Below are 17,934 nucleotides of genomic sequence, written 5' to 3'. Positions count from 1 at the left end.
ATTTCAATTTAAATGTAACGTGATAAAAGGTAAACTATTTTAAGTATGGTAATGTTTTAAAGGAAGGAATTGGATTTCATATTCTTTCAAACATTTCTTTTGACTATAGTAGTAAACTAATCCAATAAGGAAGTTCTACCTTTTTTTTTATGAGTAGCCTGTAAGATAAAAAGAAATGGGAATTGTTGCTTTACAACTGTTGCTATGCTAGAGTAAACAACCTATCATTTCAAAATGTGGTTTTATTTGAAGTCTGTTCTTGTTGATGAGAATTGAATATTAAATATTTTCATTTAAGAATGCCAATGGATAACAACCAGGAGCCTACAATTGGAAATACTTGCCACTTTCTCTTGTTTATTACAGTTTTACAAAATATAAAATCAGATTTCTTTTTATAATTTCCAGCCCTATTGAAATGCCTTCTTTATGTAGGCCTTTGTTCATCCTCATAACTGAAAACTCTTTTAGTAGACATATATTATTTGTGTGTAAAAGTATATTTCATCAGTCTCCATATAAATTTTATTGTTACTACTCAAATCCTAAAGTAAAGACAAATTAGTATGTTCAAGAATTACTATCACATAAAACCATTTTAGGAAAATCATTTTCAAGATATTAAATTATACTTTATTGTCAAGTAAACTATATTATCAATTAATATTTATTAAATAAAATATATAGAATATTAGCTAATGCTGAATACATAAATTTTCTATTCTGTGAATTTAGGTGTCAACCGTAAAATAATATTATGCACATGGTACAGCAAAAAATAGTCTAGTCATGGTATAAGGACACATATTTTCCCAAAATATAAAATAATCTTATTGTTTCAAACACCAGTATGTTTGGATAGATCTTGATGCTTTTGAGAAAAAAATTACAGTTACCAAGTTATTTCACAGCTTCATACAATGACAGGAACAGCTTTCACATGGAAATTAAGTTTCAGATTATTGCTTACTGACATTTATGGCAAGGTGGTATTTTAAAGACTTGAATATATGTACTTCTTGCTCTACATGTATCTGTGTTCTAATTCACCTTTACTGTCACCATTAATCTTGTTAACTATGAGCTGCATAGAACCAATAGTCATTCATGATTATTATCCTGAGATTCTGGCAAGGAGCTTGGTAATCAGTAAATAATTGTTAAAACTAAACAAGGAAAGCCAGGCTGCCATAACACCACCCCCGGCACCAACGAGCAGAGCTGCCCCCAGTGCAGAGGAGGTGCACCTTCCAGGGCACTGCACCACTGCCCGCAGCTCCAAGGAGGTGAGCCATGTGGGCGCCAGCAGCACACATCCTCCTTGCCCCCACTGACATGACAAGATAGTTAAACAAGTCTCAAATCCAGACTCCCAGATCACTAAAAGGAACCCCAAAGGAAAATGAAATGGAACAGTCTGATACTCAACCACCTGGACTACATGAACTGGCAATAAAAGAGGATCTGGAAAAAGTGAAATCAGAAATAATTTCTCAGATAACAGCAGAAATTGTGCCCATAGTGCAAGACATGATTAATAAGTCTAGAGAAGACACAGATAAAAAAATAGAGGAGCTGAGGAACATGATGGAATCCCAACATAAGAAACAAATGGAATCCATAAAACAGATACAAACAGATTTCCAGGAGATTAAAAACTCCCCTGAAAGTTTACGCAGCAGAAAGAGCCAATGTGAAGACAGAATTTCAGATATAGAAGATAAGATTACAATTAGTGACCGGGAAAAGAAAAGTTTCTTTAAAATAGTAAGGGACCATGGGAAATAAATCCAACAGCTGAAGACGATCCAAAGAAGAATAACATAAGACTGATTGGAGTCAATGAAAAAACGGGAGAGAGTGCAGACAACATAAAAAAAACTATTCACAGAAGTGATGGCAGAAAACTTCCTGAGCAGGGGAAATGAACATGACATACAGATGAGTGAGGCATATAGGACTCCAACTACCTTGATCCAAAAAAAAAAAATCTACACCTAGGCATATAATAGTTAAGATTCCAGAAACCCAACAGGAGAAAAAAATTCTATAAGCAGTTAGAGAAAAGAAACAAATCACATACAAAGGAAAGCCCATCAGAGTCACAACAGACTTCTCAATGCAAACCCTCAAGGCAAGAAGAGCTTGGAGTGACATATTTCAAGCCCTAAATGAAGACAGCCTCCATCCCAGATAGATGCACCCTGAAAAACTATGTTTCAAAATTGTTGGAGAAATAAGATACTTTCATGACAAAGAGCACTTTAGGAACTTCATGAATACCAAACCAGCACTCCAAAAAATTTTAGACAGTATCCTAGGAAAAGAAAATGAAGATCAGAACCACAGGAAGCCCAGCAGAATGAATCCATTGGCCATGACAAGAAATTAAACACAAAGGGGGAAAATCCAACAGAAAGAAAAACTCAACAATGGTAAGTCAATATGTATCAGTTATAACCATCAATGTTAATGGTCTCAATTCACCAATCAAAAGAAATAGACTGGCAGAATGGGTAAAGAAGCAAGATCCAACAATTTCCTGCATACAAGAAACACACTTAATTATAAAAAGAAACTCATAGACTGAAAGTTAAAGGGTGGAAAACAATACTCCATGCGACAGGAACTCAAAAAAAAAGCAGGAGTACCTATCCTCTTTGCAGATCAAGTGGATTTCAAACCAACACTGATGAAGAGAGACAAAGAAGGACACTACATCCTTGTAAAGGGAACAATCCAAGAGGAAGAGATGACAATCTTAAACATATATGAACCAAACAATAGTGCACCCAACTACATAAAACAAATACTAATGGACGTGAAAAATCAAATAAGCCCTAATACCATAGTATTGGGGGACTTCAATACCCCACTGTCACAAACAGATAGATCACCTAGACAAAAAATAAGCAATGAAATACTAGAACTCAATCAGACTCTTGAACAAATGAACTTAACATGTTTATAGAGTGTTCCACCCCACAAAATCAGAATACACATTCTTTTCAGCTGCACATGGGTCATTCTCCAAAACAGACCACATACTCACTCATCAAACATATTTAAGTAAGTGCAAAGAAATTGAAGTTATCTCCTGTATATTATCAGACCACAGTGCAATGAAATTGGAGATCAATAGCAAATAAAAACTGCAAGAATCTCATAAACACATGGGAATTGAACATTACACTTCTGAATAACCAATGGGTCACAGAGGAAATTAAAGAAGAAATCATACAGTTCCCACAATTAAAGGACAATGACAATACAACATATCAGAATCTATAGGACACAATGAAAGCAGTCTTATGAGGGAAATTCATAGCAATGAATACTCATATTAGGAAAACAGAGTGAGCCCAATTAAGCAACCTGATACTGAACTTCAAGCTTCTAGAAAAAGAAGAACAGGACAAACCAAAAACTCATACAAGGGAGGAAATTATAAAGATCAGAGCAGAAATCAATGCTATGGACACTAAGAGAAAGATACAAAAAATTGAATGCAGCCAAGAGTTTTTCTTCAAAAGAATAAACAAAATTGACAAACCCTTAGCCAAACTTATCAGAAAAAGGAAAGAAAAGGCTCAAACCCATGCACTTAGGAATCAAAAGGATGAAATTGCAATGGACCCAGCAGAAATCCAGAGGATCATCAATACATACTTTGAGAACCTATATACCAGTAAGATGGAAAACACGGAAGAAATGGACAGATTCCTAGATATGCATGAATTACCAAAGTTGACTGAAGAAGACCAAAAAATTCTAAACAACCCAATATCAACCAATGAAATTGAAAATGTAAATAAATCTTACCAACCAAGAAAAGCCGGGGTCCTGATGGCTTCACTGTTGAATTCTACAAGAAATTTAGAGATGAAGTACTGCCACTATTGTTTAAACTCTTCAATGAAAATTTTAAGGGAAGCAATACTCCCAAATTCATTCCTGGAAGTAAGCATCACCTTGATGCCCAAAGCAGAGAACGACTCAACTGAAAAAGCGAACTATAGTCCAATCTCACTAATGAACATAGATGCAAAAATCCTTAATAAGATACTGGCAAATAGAGTGCAGAAGATCGTCAAGAAGATCATACACCCTGATCAAGTGGGATTCATCCCAAGGATGCAGGGATGGTTCAACATATGCAAATCAATAAATGTAATACACTGTATCAATAGAGCCAAGGACAAAAACCATATGATCATCTCAATAGATGCAGAAAAATCATTCGACAAAATCCAATACAAATTTATGATAAAAACCCTACAAAAATTGGGATAGATGGCCTCTACTTCAATCTGATAAAATACATCTCTGAAAAACCAACAGCCAATATCATACTAAATGGTCAAAAATTGAAATCCTTCATACTAAAATCAGGAACAAGACAAGGATGTCCACTATCACCACTCCAGTTCAATATCGTCTTGGAAACATTAGCCACAGCAATTAGACAAGAGAAAGAAATAAAGGAATAAAGATAGGAAACAAACAAGTCAAATCGTCATTATTTGCATATGATATGATACTTTATATAGAAGACCCCAAGAGCTCCACCAAAAGTCTTATAGACTTCATAACCAAATTTAGTGCAGTAGCTGGATACAAGGTCAACACACAAAAATCAATAGCTTTCCTCTACATGAACAACAGACTCACTGAAAGAGAAATAGGGCAAAAAATTCCTTTCACATTAGCATCCAAAAAAACTGAAATAACTAGGAATCAACCTAACAAGAAATCAGAGACCTCTTCTCTGAAAACTGTAGCACTCTGAAAAGAGAGATGGAAAATGATATAAGAAAATGGAAAGACATCCCCTGCTCCTGGGTAGGAAGAATCAACTTAGTGAAAATGGCCATACTTCCAAAACTGCTATATAGATTCAATCCAATCCCAGTTGAAATTCTAGCAGCATACTTCACAAACCTTGAGAAAAAATGCAAAAATTCATTTGGAACAAGAAGAGACCTAGAATAACAAAAGCAATTCTAGGTAACAGAGACATGGCAGGGGTATCACAACCCCCAACTTGAAACTATACTACAAAGCTACTGTGAGAAAAGCAGCATGGTACTGGCAATGAAACAGACCTAAGGACCAGTGTAACAGATTAGAAGATGCAGAAACAACTCCAGACACACTGAGCCACCTCCTCTTCGATAAAGGAGCCAAACATCATCATTGCAGGAGGGATAGCCTCTTTATTAAATGGTGCTAGAAAAATTGGGTTTCAACTTGCCAAAGATTAAAACTAGACCTATATCTCTCACCAGGCACTAAACTAAAATTGAAATGTATGAAAGATCTAAATATTAAAACAGAAACACTGAACCGACTGGAACAGAGGTTAGGTAGAATTCTTGAAGACATTGGTGTAGGAAAAGATTTTATGAACAAAACCTAAGTTGCCCATGAACTAGCACAAACGATCAACAAGTGGGATGTCTTCTTACTAAAAAGCTTCTACACAGCAAGAGAAACGACCAGTAGTGTAAAGAGACAACCCACAATGTGGGAAAAAATCTTCACCTGCTCTTCCTCAGACAAAGGTCTACTCTCTAGAACCTATAAAGAACTTAAAAAAATCAGACCTCCCAAATTTAAATACCCAGTCCAAAAATGGGCATCTGAAAGGAACAGACATTTCTCAAAGAGGTAGAAATAGCAAATAAGCATATGAAAAAAATGTTCAACGCCACTCGGCATTTGAGAGATGCAAATGAAAACAATGCTGAGATTCCACTTCACTCCAGAAAGAATGGCTGCTATCATGAAATCAACCAATAACTAATGCTAGCGGGGCTGTGGGGAAAGAGGAACCCTGCTCCACTACTGGTGGGAGTGTAGACTGGTGCAACCACTGTAGAAATCAGTATGGAGATACCTCAAAGAACTGGGACTGGAAGTCCCATTTGACCCAACCTTTCCCCTGCTGGGGATCTTCCCCAAAGAATTAAAAGTATCATACCACAGTGATACATGTGCACCCATGTTCATAGCAGCACAGTTTGTAATAGCTAAAACTTGGAAGCACCCTAATTGCCCATCAGCTGGAGACTGGATAAAGAAAATGTGTTTTTTTTAAAAAATAAAGTGGAGTACTACTAAGATATAAAAAATGAGAAATTAGAGATATTTATAGCTAAATGGATGTACATTGAAGTTGTACTCTTAAGTGAAATAAATAGGACACGTATGTGTAAATATCAAATAATTTCTCTAGTGTGAGAAACTGAAAGTATAAATAAGGACTAAAAGTTATAATAGATAATGTGAAATAGGAAGAAAAGGAGTGAAGGGGAAGGAGACGTGGGAGGGGTAGGGGAAAGGAAAGGAGGAAATGGAATTAGTATGAGAAAATGAAAAAATGAAAACAAAGTTTTTGTAAACAGGGAAGGATGTAGTGGTTGAAGGGAGGGCAAGGGAATGGGGAAAAAAAAAGAACCAAGAGAGATTATGTAAAGGTGCACATTTCCAATGATGAATGTCATTATATTGTATGCCTAAAATGTAGCAATAACATTAATTAAAATAAATAAATAAATAAATAAATAAATAAATATACTAACCAGTGTAAAAAAAAAAATCAATATGGATCTGTGCTCTGTCTGCCCCTTCTTTCAACCAGTGACAGCAGAGACATATTAAAACAAACAAACAGACAAAACAGTAACAACGACAAAAAAAAAAAAACTAAACAAGGAAAGACATTTAAGTAGAAATTTAAAACTTCAGAATTCCTCTAACAAAGGTTCAGCCCAATCTTGGCTGATGATCATGATGATGTAATAAAGAGGAGGAAGAAAAATCCAAATAACACCACTATGAAATCACACTACTTTAATCCCTACTCTATGGATAATGAAGTCCAAATTAGGGAAATTAATAATTTTTCCAAGTCACAGAGTAGTAAATTGCAGATCTAGGTCTCTTAATTAATGTCTGTTTCTTAGAACTAAGCCCTTGATTATTCTTATGTAGTAGAGAGTAACCAAGTAGGGAAATTGCTAGTTACCATATTTGAAAAGTTGTATGTGTTTACCTTGAAAGGGACCCAGTGAATTTTAAATGTATTCATTAATTATTTTATTATTTTTTTATTCATTAATTATTTTTTGTTTAAAAATGTTTTTTTCTAAGCATGTTTTATCTGATTAGGAAACTACTTCTGGACACATCCTTAGTAACATAGTCTTTAAATATAGATATATAAGATTCAAAAATTGGTCTGTAAACAAGAAAGCAGAATTTACTATAATTATTAAAAAGACAATAGAAACTTTATTGATAAACATTTAAATGTTAAAAAAATGAATCAATCAGTATATTCACATCTGACCAGTACAGAAAGATATTAGAAAATTAAAGAGGCTCCTTCACTGTATGACAGAGCTAGCATAGGTGCCATTATGTCCTAATGCACACATACATGGTGTAGTCTCAGTAGATGTTGCTGATGGTTTTGATGTAGGCAGATGAATAAAACTCACTTATCAGCAATCCTTCTACTTTTCATATTGTCCAACTCTACCTTTTGTAGGACCCTTGAAATTTTTCCACATTGATACATTCAAATAGACAGTTGAGGAAACTGAAAAACACAGGGCAAGACATGAAGATGGTGGATTTGTTTCAAGAAAAGAAAAGGATTTTTACTGTGGGATTTTACTAGTACTTGCCCTTTTGGATCAAATTAACTGAACTCGAAGGCTGGGTTGTAGCTCAGTGTTAGAGCACTTGCCTAGTATGTGCAAGGCCCTTGGTTTGATACCCAGCACCAACAACAAAAACTAACTAAATTCAGCTGCTTTGTTGCTTACTTAAGCACAAATAAGTAAGACATCTGTCATTATGATTTTCTCTCCTTTTATTTTAGTTAAGCTATAAGTAAATTTTTCTCTCACATTGTCCTGTTGTCAATGCTTGAAAAGCCATTCAGATTAGAGCAAAAGAAAAAAAAAACTTCTAAACAATGATTTGTCTCAGTGCCTTTTTATGGGTCGCTTTGTCCTTTTAGTCACTGTATTCACCAACGTTAAGTTTCTTCCAACCTTTGAAAGGATAAGCTCGGTTTATATTTCCAGAAATTCACTTTCTCATATTGAATTAACTGTTCTCCATCTCACCAAATAGTCATCAGAGCCCTCGTTTCTAAATACACACTTGATACTGTGGGAAGACTCTTAAGTGTGGACACTATCTACCAGAAATGGATGATGTTTAGCCATGCATATTGCTCATGTTTTTGTTTCCCTTTGGAAAACAGACCAGGTGGAGATTCAGCATGGCAGCCATCACTGGGAGCAGGAATGATATTGTCAAGGGTCAGAGGTGGTAAAACATCAACTCTTCTAGATAGCTGTTATCTCAAATAGTGATTTATTCTTTACTGTCAGGATCTGGGCTGCCTTCTGTCATGCAAAACCATGCCAAATCTTGCAATGATCACAACCATTCTGTAAGCAACAACATTCCTGGTGGCCTGGGCTATCCTATCAGAGTCCCTACTCTTCAGTCGTATGGGGCCTCTCTTGTTCCTCCATTCCTGCTGCTCCTCTCCTGTCACCTCTGCCCAGCCACAGCCATTCTAGCTTCTGCTGGGACACTTATCTCCAATCAGTTTTTACTGTATATGATATCACAGAAACATTTGACCCTGTGATCACACACACTTTTTTGAAGCTTTCCTCTCTTTCTTTGGCTTCTTTCGTCTTAAAAATACTTTCTTCTGGTTTTTTTCATCTCCACGATTATTGGTCTTTTTTCACCCTTTAAATGTTCCTGCTTCCCAGGTTTCTATTTTGGGACATTTTCTATTTTCCTTCCAGATGTTCTAAGCAATCTCATCAGTGTCCAACACTTTATAGTTTAGATGGTTATGACTTTTATATGGCTTTTCTTGAGTTTTGGACATATCTAACTGCCTATTAGACATAAATTCTTGGGCTTTTCTTTGCTGACCAGTACAACTTCCTGCCATTCACACTATGTCAGGGTATAAATACCTCTAAGAATAAATTATATAAATAGGAAAATTAAGGGCTGGGTGTATGGCTCTGTAGGAGAGCTCTTGCCTAGCATGTGCAAGACCCTGAGTTTTATCCCTAGCACCACAAAACAAGATGGGGGAAAGACAAGGAGAGGGAAAGAGGGAGAGAGAGGGAGGGAGGAGAGAGAGAGATATAAAAATTATTTTATATCACCTTGTATATCTTCTCTGTTGCTAATTCTTAATATGGATCCTCTAAGAAATAGAAAATTTGTAGTATATTTGGATCTTGCAAAAATTCTGTTATAATACAGTTATTTATAGTGTGAAGGATTTCTATTATTTAATCTAATAATAGTTTTACCGAAGCAGAATTAACAAACATCTTTAGAAGAACTAGTTGAAATCATAGCTCTGACATATGATGAATCATACATTGTGTTATCTGTGTAGGATTGACAGTATTCTGGAAAACTAGAATCTGGAGAATTTCTGCAAATAATAATAACATCTGTATGGCTAACATTATACATATCATATACATTAGGTTATATAATCTTTATAACAATCCCACAGAACAATGTGTCAGATGATACTTTGTTTATTGAAAGAAAAATACAGCTTTATTGTTGTTGGCTCTTTTCTTATTTTTCCCCCTTTCCCTTTAGTGCCTTACCTTGAGTGGTGTCTTCTCTCTGTTGGCCCTCATGGAGTTGTGAACTTCATTGTCTTTTTCTAGGATATTGCATAAAATTGTTTGGAGTGCTGGTTTGGTGTTCATGAAATTTCTCAGATGTTCTTTGTCGTGAAAGTATCTAATTTCCCCATCGATTTTGAAAGATAATTTTGCCGGATACAACAGTCTAGGTTAGAAGTTATTTTCTTTTAGCTTCTGCACTGCAAGAGAAACTACAAACAGAGCTAAGAGACAACTTACAATATGGGAAGAAATTTTTAGCAACTGTACCTCAGACAAAGGTCTACTATCTAGAATATATAAAGAATTGAAAAAAATCAGACCCCCCCAAATTCAAAGACCCAATTCAAAAATGAGCATCTGAAATGAACAGACATGTCTCAGACAAAGAAGTAAAAAGAGCAAATAAATATATGAAAAAATGTTCAACATCACTGGTCATTCGAGAGATGCAGATGAAAACAACACTGAGATTCCACCTGACCCCACAAAGAATGGCTGCTATCAAGAAATCAACCAATAACAAATGCTGGCGGGGGTTGTGGAGAGAAAGGAACCCTTCTCCATTGTTGGTGGGAGTGCAGACTGATGCAGTCACTGTGGAAATCTGTATGGAGATACCTCAAAGAACTAGGACTAGAGGTCCCATTTGACCCAGCTATTCCCCTACTGGGTATCTTCCCCAAAGAATTAAAAGAATCATACCACAGCGATATATGTGCACCTATGTTTATAGTGGCACAGTTTGTAATAGCTAAGCTTTGGAAACAGCCCAAGTGCCCATCAACTGGAAACTGGATAAAGAAGATGTGGGGTTTTTTTTATAAAATGGAGTACTACACAGCCATAAAGAACGAGAAACTAGAGTCATTTATAGCTAAATGGATGCATATTGAGGCCAAACTCTTAAGTGAAATAAATAGGACACACATGTGTAAATACCAAATAGTATCTCTAGTGTGAGAAACTGAATGTGTAAATAAGGATGAAAATGATTAAAACAAATAATTGATAATTTGAAATAGGAAAAGGTCCAAAGGTGGAGGGGTGACGGGAGGGAAAGGGGTAAGGGAAGAAAGGAAAGGAAAAATTATATGAAAGAAAAAAAAGTGGAAACAAAGTCTATGTAAATAGGGAAGGGTGGTGGGGGTGAAGGGTGCACAGGTAGTGGGGAAAAATATAACTAAGATACATCATGTTCTGGTACAAACACCCAATGATAAGTGTAAATGTATTGTATACCTAAAATGTACCAATTAATATATAAATAAAAAAAGAAAAGAAAAATACAGCTAAGAGAAGTTAAATCACTTTTTCAAGTTCATATAACTTACAAGTGAGGAAGCTAAAAAAAAAAAAACCTGCTTTGTCTGGATATAACCATGTTCTCCTTTGTCCTAAGACATGTTGTCCTTATGGTAATAAAATTGCTGAATTTTTGAATAAATATAAAATGAATACATTTCAAATGAATATAATGTATATCTTATTATTTAGATGTTTACTTTTTATTAGATTTACATTAACTGTGTAAAAGCAAAAAATCATGTATATTGTGTAATGAGATGTTTTGATACAAGTATACATTGTGTAATCAGGTAAAACATAGCTACTCATGAAGCGATTATTCTTTCTAGCAAAAACATTCAAAAGCTTTCTTCTAGCTCTTTGAGACATCCAATACATAATCACTCTCTATAATCATTTTACTGTATAATCATTCACTGTGTAGAACTTCTTACTGCTATCTAACTGCACCTAAGGGCCCACTGATTAACCATTCTCTGTTCTTCCTTTCCCTCTACCCTCCCCAGCCTCTACTAGCCATCATGCTATCTTTAATATCTATGAGATCGGCTCTTTCACACTCTACATATGTGTGACACACCATGGAGTACTTGTTCTGCGTCTATCTTATTGCACCTAATGTGATTTCCAGTTCTATCCATATTGTCGTGAATGATAGTATTTCATTGTTTTTTTTAAATTCATTTTAAAAAATCTCTATTGGTGTGGCAAAATTGGCAGCTGCTTCTATCCCCTCAGTATTTTCAATGATCTTCAACTGATGGCATGCAGCAGCTCTAGGGGCCAAGTTTCAAGGCTCTGGAGTGTGTCACGCATTTTAGCCCAGCTCAGATTGCCAGGGGGTACCCCGTAAGAGCTGTCTCAGTCATTAGTATGTTACTACTAATTTATCTTCTCAAGCAGTTAATGGACAGAATTTCACTTTTACTATTTTTACTGGTTTAATGTAGAGGTTAACCTGAGGAATATAAATCCACTTAGTTTTACTGATCAGAAATTTGTGTTTAATTTAAAACATTGTTTTAGGGAGAGCAACTCAATTTCTGCATAAATAAAGACTCAGCATGAAACTTTAGTTAAAACTAAATTTTAAGACTCTAATACAGAATCATACAAAATGTTCTACCATATTTTAAGCTCCTTTCATAAGACCTTGTTAGGATTGCAGAAACATAGCTTTATCTATAAATAATGATTGTTTGTTCTTTAAATATAATAAATTCATGAGACATCTGAGACATGTAGAAAACTGCTTTGAGGAAGAAGTGTAATTTGTAATGAAAATTAATTTTACGTCTATGAAATGTATGCCTATGTATTTAGTTCCCATAAAATAGAACTTAGCTTAGCGTTTCCAGGTTTCACGATCAGTAGCTTTGCTATTAAATCACAAAAGTGTTTGTAGACATGATAAGTGCCACTTTTTAAATCCTTAGATAATTTAAACTTTGAACTCAAATAATCTAGGATTCTGGAACAATTATTTTTCTTGAACATATTGCTGTGTCACCCTTCTGCTCTGTAATTGTTAGTTGCTTATCATAATTATAATATATTTCAGAACTAGTGATGTAAGATAATTTATGATAATTATTTTGATGAGATACCATTTAGGAGCTGGTTTTACTTTGTAATCATACAAAAAAGTAGTGTCCTGAATATGTTATGCAGCACTACATAATCTTAAAGAGTTAATCTCACTCTTTTTGGACTCCAACATTTACCATAAAAGTGCTTTATAGCATCTATATAATTTTTTTCTTCTTTTTTGTCCCTTCTTTGTAGTTGTTTGAAATTACAGTGCCTCTCTCTCAAGGCCCCAAACCAGTAACAATCAGTTTTGCCAATCACACTTCCTGCCGATGCATGTCTAAACTGGATGTTTACAGACAAGTTCACTCAATTATTAGACGTTCCCTGACAGCAGCATTGCCACAGTGAGTATGAATTAAATCTATTTTTTCTGCTTCCTCTACTAATATAAAATTATTTTCAAGTATACACAAGTTTATTAAAAGAAGTTTTGTAAAATTTGCTATGCTTTGCATCAAATACAAAACAAATTATTTATGGTATACTATGAAAATAAGATTAAACCAAAACAGGGAAGCCCATTTTGTAGGCAAGGTAACTCACAATATGAAGAAAATAACTCTATGAAATAACACATTGCATTAGTTTATGCTGTTAGTAAGGTATCCTAACATTCATAAAATCAGGTGTGCAAACTCATAAATGATGTGAAAGTTTAAAACACTTGAGGGTTAAGATTTAATTCCGAAACAAAATAAACATAAATAAATTTATATCTATTAGCATTCAGTTGCCTTTCTTATAACTTCATGTCATTTCTTTCATATAACTTCTTATATATAATTACATTATAATATAATTGAAGTTAGATAGATAGGTACATGTAAACCTGTTTTTTATTTCAGCAAAGACTAGCTTTTGAATAGTGCTTAATTACTTGAAAGAATTTTTCTGTTCATGTTACTTCAAATTAACAAACTATCATTTATTATTCAAGCTGCTCTCCCAACTTTTTTTTTAAATTTGGCAAATACCAGAAATTGATCATTGAGAAAGAAGTGAAGAGAGCATTACATCCTTACCCTGTGAAAAGTTTGTACTGAATCAATGTGTAATGCCATGTGAGACCTAGGAAATTTCTACCCCAAAATAGGGATTCTGCTCTTTGTTTTTAGGATTTCCAGTGAATATTGGATGTACATTTAAATAAAGCTCATATAACTCCAACATTTTTTAAAAATATAAATCTATTGACAGACAAACATGTATTACAAAAATTTAAAGAAATCTCTTGTTTTGGGCTACTCGACTATAAAGATAAATATTTCAATAATGTTCTTTCCCACTGAATTTTTTTGCACTGCTCTACTTAGTGTGGCAGGTGAGAGGCCCTGTACAGGGACATCCTAGGTACAGTTTCATTATGGAGTCCTAAGAGTTCGATTTCCTTTCTCAGCCCTGTTTCTCTTGACAACTCATTCATTCTGAGAACTTTAGCCATTGTCTCTGTGCTCATAATTTCCAGAATTACACTTGAGATCTGACCACGGTCTTCGCTTCTACTACCAGTACTTTATCTAAATTGTCTTACATTGCTATGCAATTATATTAGATCTAAGTGCAAAACCAAACATTTATCAAGTCCTTTTTATTTTTTCACTATTCTTAGCAATATTGTCTCTTATTCCTTTAGACCTTTGAATCACACAGTTGCATTCATTCCTTCTTTTTTGTCCCAAACATGACTGGTTATTTTGGGGGAGGAGAGATATCTGTTCCAACCTAAACTAGTTCATCTTCATCATTTTCATCCTTCATGCCCTTTACTCTATGCATTCTTGATTTAATGCAGTGGTGTCAGTACATTTTTCTAATATCAAATCTTTCTCTCACGTATCATTTCATTCATCTGACTAGAAAGTGACTGTCAAATGATCAAAAACTTGAGCCCTGATCTCTTACCAGCCTGTTCTGTTAATGGGTTTTCTTCTTTGTTTTGCCTTTCATTATTCACCAAGTCTGTGTTTCACAGTCTGATTCCCTGAACACCAAACTCATTTCCTGCTGTATATCTTGTTTCTATTCTGTCCTGGCTTGAAATAAGTTTCTCTGCCTTTCCACAACCCTATCTGTTTCTCAGAGTTCAGGTAAAGGTCTTTCTCCTGCATTTATCTAGTCAAAATGTCATAGTGACCTTTGCTTCTTAAAAACTCATAGCAATTACTGAATCTGTAACATACCTTTGCATGCCTTCATCAGGGGGTATAAATATTCCCTGTGAAAATCGATTGTGAGAGTGTCCCAGGTAGTTTAATATCCTCCATAATATCTAACTAAAAATTCTCAATAATAATCTATCCATTGCACTGTTCTTGGTTTTTTACTTACACTGTCTCATTTAATCTTCACCAAAAATCTCCTGTGAGATCTGTATTTGTGTCATTTTATAAATGAAGCAAACAACACATACAAAGTTCTGTGGAGTACTGAATAAAATCCTGAACCCTTTATGCAATCCTTAGCATAGTATCTGGCATCCAAAAGGCAGTCACTAAAAAACAAACTTATTATTAAGATCCAAGTCTAACTTATAACCTTGTCTCCATTTTTTAAATGTTTTCTGTACCACTAAATACAATAAGAAATATGTTATATTCCAATCAATATATATGCACATATATATACACACATAATATATATATATGCTATGTAACATATAGTTTTAAGATATGACTTTACATGTAGTCATATATGAGTATAAAAATTAAAAAAATAATTTCCCTTATTATACTACTGTTCAACCTTTTTCATTAGTCCTTCCCAAGGATTCATTCATACTTTCCCTACTCACTCCCACCATGAAATTTTAATGCCACAGATAGTAATATGTATCTCTTTATGTAATACTTGTACATTTGAGCTTTATAAATAACAATGAAGTATAAAGTTTCCTTTTTATTCAATATAGGGTTAAAATGACAAAATAAAAATATAAGTTAAGGGCTGGGGATTTAGCTCAGTGGTTTCGCTGCCTGCTGTGCAAGTGTAAGGATCCGAGTTCAATCCCCGGTATAAAAAATATATATATATAATATATATTATTATATATATTATATATATATGTTAAAAGTTAAACTAAAAGCTTTAAATCTAAGGTATACTAATGAATCCCTGTAATCCCACCAGACTGAGAGGCTGAGTTGTAAGGATTACAAGTTGGAGCCTGAACTGGCCAACTGAGAGACATATGTAGCAAGACATCATCTCAAAATAGAAAATAAAAAATGGGCTAAGGATATACTTTAGTACAAAGATCTTGAGTTCAGTCCTCAATACTTCTAAAAAAATATTGATTAACAATTCACAGAAATCTATACCTTTTTACTGAGAAATAAAATGTTAAGGTAATAAATTTACATAAATGATAATGTTGTTACATTGTGCAAACTAGAAGTTGATATGAATATATAACAATGCAAATATAAAATTTTTTGTATACCCCAATTCATTATTTTACCATCAAAATAAAATGATTTTTAAAATAATTATTTTTTATTTTATTGGTACATTTTAGACATACATAATGATAACATTCAACATAAGGAATGTGTACCTGTACATGGTATCTCTTAATCCTTTTTTTCCCCAATCCCCTCCCCTCCCTTCAACTCCTCCTGATTTTAAAAAGAATTATTTAAAATATTTAGAGAATTTAACTTGTACCTCTGCTGGATGTGAGAGAACTACTATTAACTTTAGCTAATTGATATTAATTCAGAAGTTAGCAACTTTGACATAATGATTGGATGCAGCATTTGACATAGTGATTGTATGCATAACTTTTGTAGTGTTAATAATAAAATATAAACAATTTTCATTTAATTATTTAATTTTCTATGTTCAAGTCACACTCAAAAATACCAAGGACCCAGCATAGGAAATATCCACAAGGCAACCAGGCACAGTCAGAGCACAAATAGGTACCTCCCACTGCCTGATTTTAAGATTACAAAGTCAAGAAATGTCCTCCCACCACACCCATCTATTCACCAGAATTTTGTAGCTTTTGTTTACCACACCCTCTGGAGATTTCCTGGTACCAGTACCACTTCTGTAATAGCTCATAAAACCTAATAATGGATTTCCTTAGGTTTTGGAAGGCTAAAATCCATTGTAATGATCAAGATTTTTATCTCCCCATATCCAGTTTTTATCCTCTTAGAAATGATATTACTCCTGTTATAAGTGTGTGATTTATTACATGTGATTCACCTAAATATTTTTATTTTCAACTCTGTTTCTCTTCTTGAAAATGTTGGTCTTTATCCAGTTGTGAATCAAGCCTGCAGATTAATAAAAAGAGCTACCATAATGATAATGTCTATACACGATTGATGAGTAGCTATGTTATGAAATCCTAACCTTGCTTAAGAGTTAAGAGGAACACTCACCACAATTGCTAAATTAAAAAGACTAACAAAAAAGTGTGGGAGAGGCTGTGGTACAACTAAAACCTGTATAATTACTGATAAGAGTGTAGTAACATGGTTCAACCATTTTTCAAAACAGTTTGGCAAATACTTATGAATTTAACATATACATTTACAGTGTGATCCGTAAAGTGCCCTCCTAAGTAATACCAAAATATATACATACATGCATACTTTCTCACTATAACTTGTACCGAAACCTTCAGTAACCAATAACTGGAAACAACCAAATGTCTATCGTAGTATGTCCATAGAGTAGAACATTGCTAAGCAATGTAAGAATGAACTGTTGAAATGCACCATATGAATAGATCTAAAAAAATTAATCCCAGTGAGATAAGATAGACAAAAAAGAGTGCATCCATTATGATTTGATTTGTATGAAAACCTAGAAATGGCAAATATAAGCTAGATTGAGAGAAAGCAATTCAGTAGTAGCTTCAGGATGTGAATGGAAAGATTAGAAAGGTTGGAAGGGAGAAAGGAATATTTTAGTATAATGGGAATGTATATTTTGATTGTGGTGGTGGTTTCATGGGTACATAAACTTCTGAGAAGGCAGTGAATTTAAAATTAGAGCATTTAATTGTGTACAAATTATTTTCAAAAAGCCAAGAGAAAAGGAGCCCTTTTATCAATTATAATTTTGAAATTAGTTTAGATTTAAATTTCTAGACTTTGTGAAAACCTTTATGAACTTAAGTGAAATGTTTTGCAGTACTGGAGATTGAACCTGGGGTCTTTGCACTGAGCTACCTCTCCAGCTCTTGTTTATTTTTAATTTTGAGACAAGGTCTCATTATGCTACTAAGTTGCCCACACTGAGCTGGAACTCCTGCCTCAACCCCCCACAATGCTATGATTACAGGTGTGCACCACCAGGCTGCTGCGTTTAATCTTTT

The 17,934-nt window shown here is 34.2% G+C and overlaps 1 protein-coding gene across 1 annotated transcript in view; it reads left to right on the top strand.

The window, feature by feature from the left end:
* Vegfc (vascular endothelial growth factor C) overlaps positions 1-17,934 on the top strand; it is a 118,660-nt gene that overhangs the window by 84,232 nt on the left and 16,494 nt on the right. Inside the window, exon 4 of the mRNA XM_004852960.4 lies at positions 12,795-12,946. Coding sequence (XP_004853017.1) covers positions 12,795-12,946 — 152 coding nt within the window. The remainder of the gene's footprint in view (positions 1-12,794; positions 12,947-17,934) is intronic.

The sequence above is a fragment of the Heterocephalus glaber genome, unplaced genomic scaffold, assembly GCF_053883595.1.
Source record: "Heterocephalus glaber isolate CG9 unplaced genomic scaffold, H.glaber_assembly_v1.0 deba00001461, whole genome shotgun sequence".
In the NCBI taxonomy this organism is placed as follows: domain Eukaryota; kingdom Metazoa; phylum Chordata; class Mammalia; order Rodentia; family Bathyergidae; genus Heterocephalus; species Heterocephalus glaber.
Note: the sequence above shows the minus strand (reverse complement) of the source record. Positions and strands in the feature narration are given on the sequence as shown.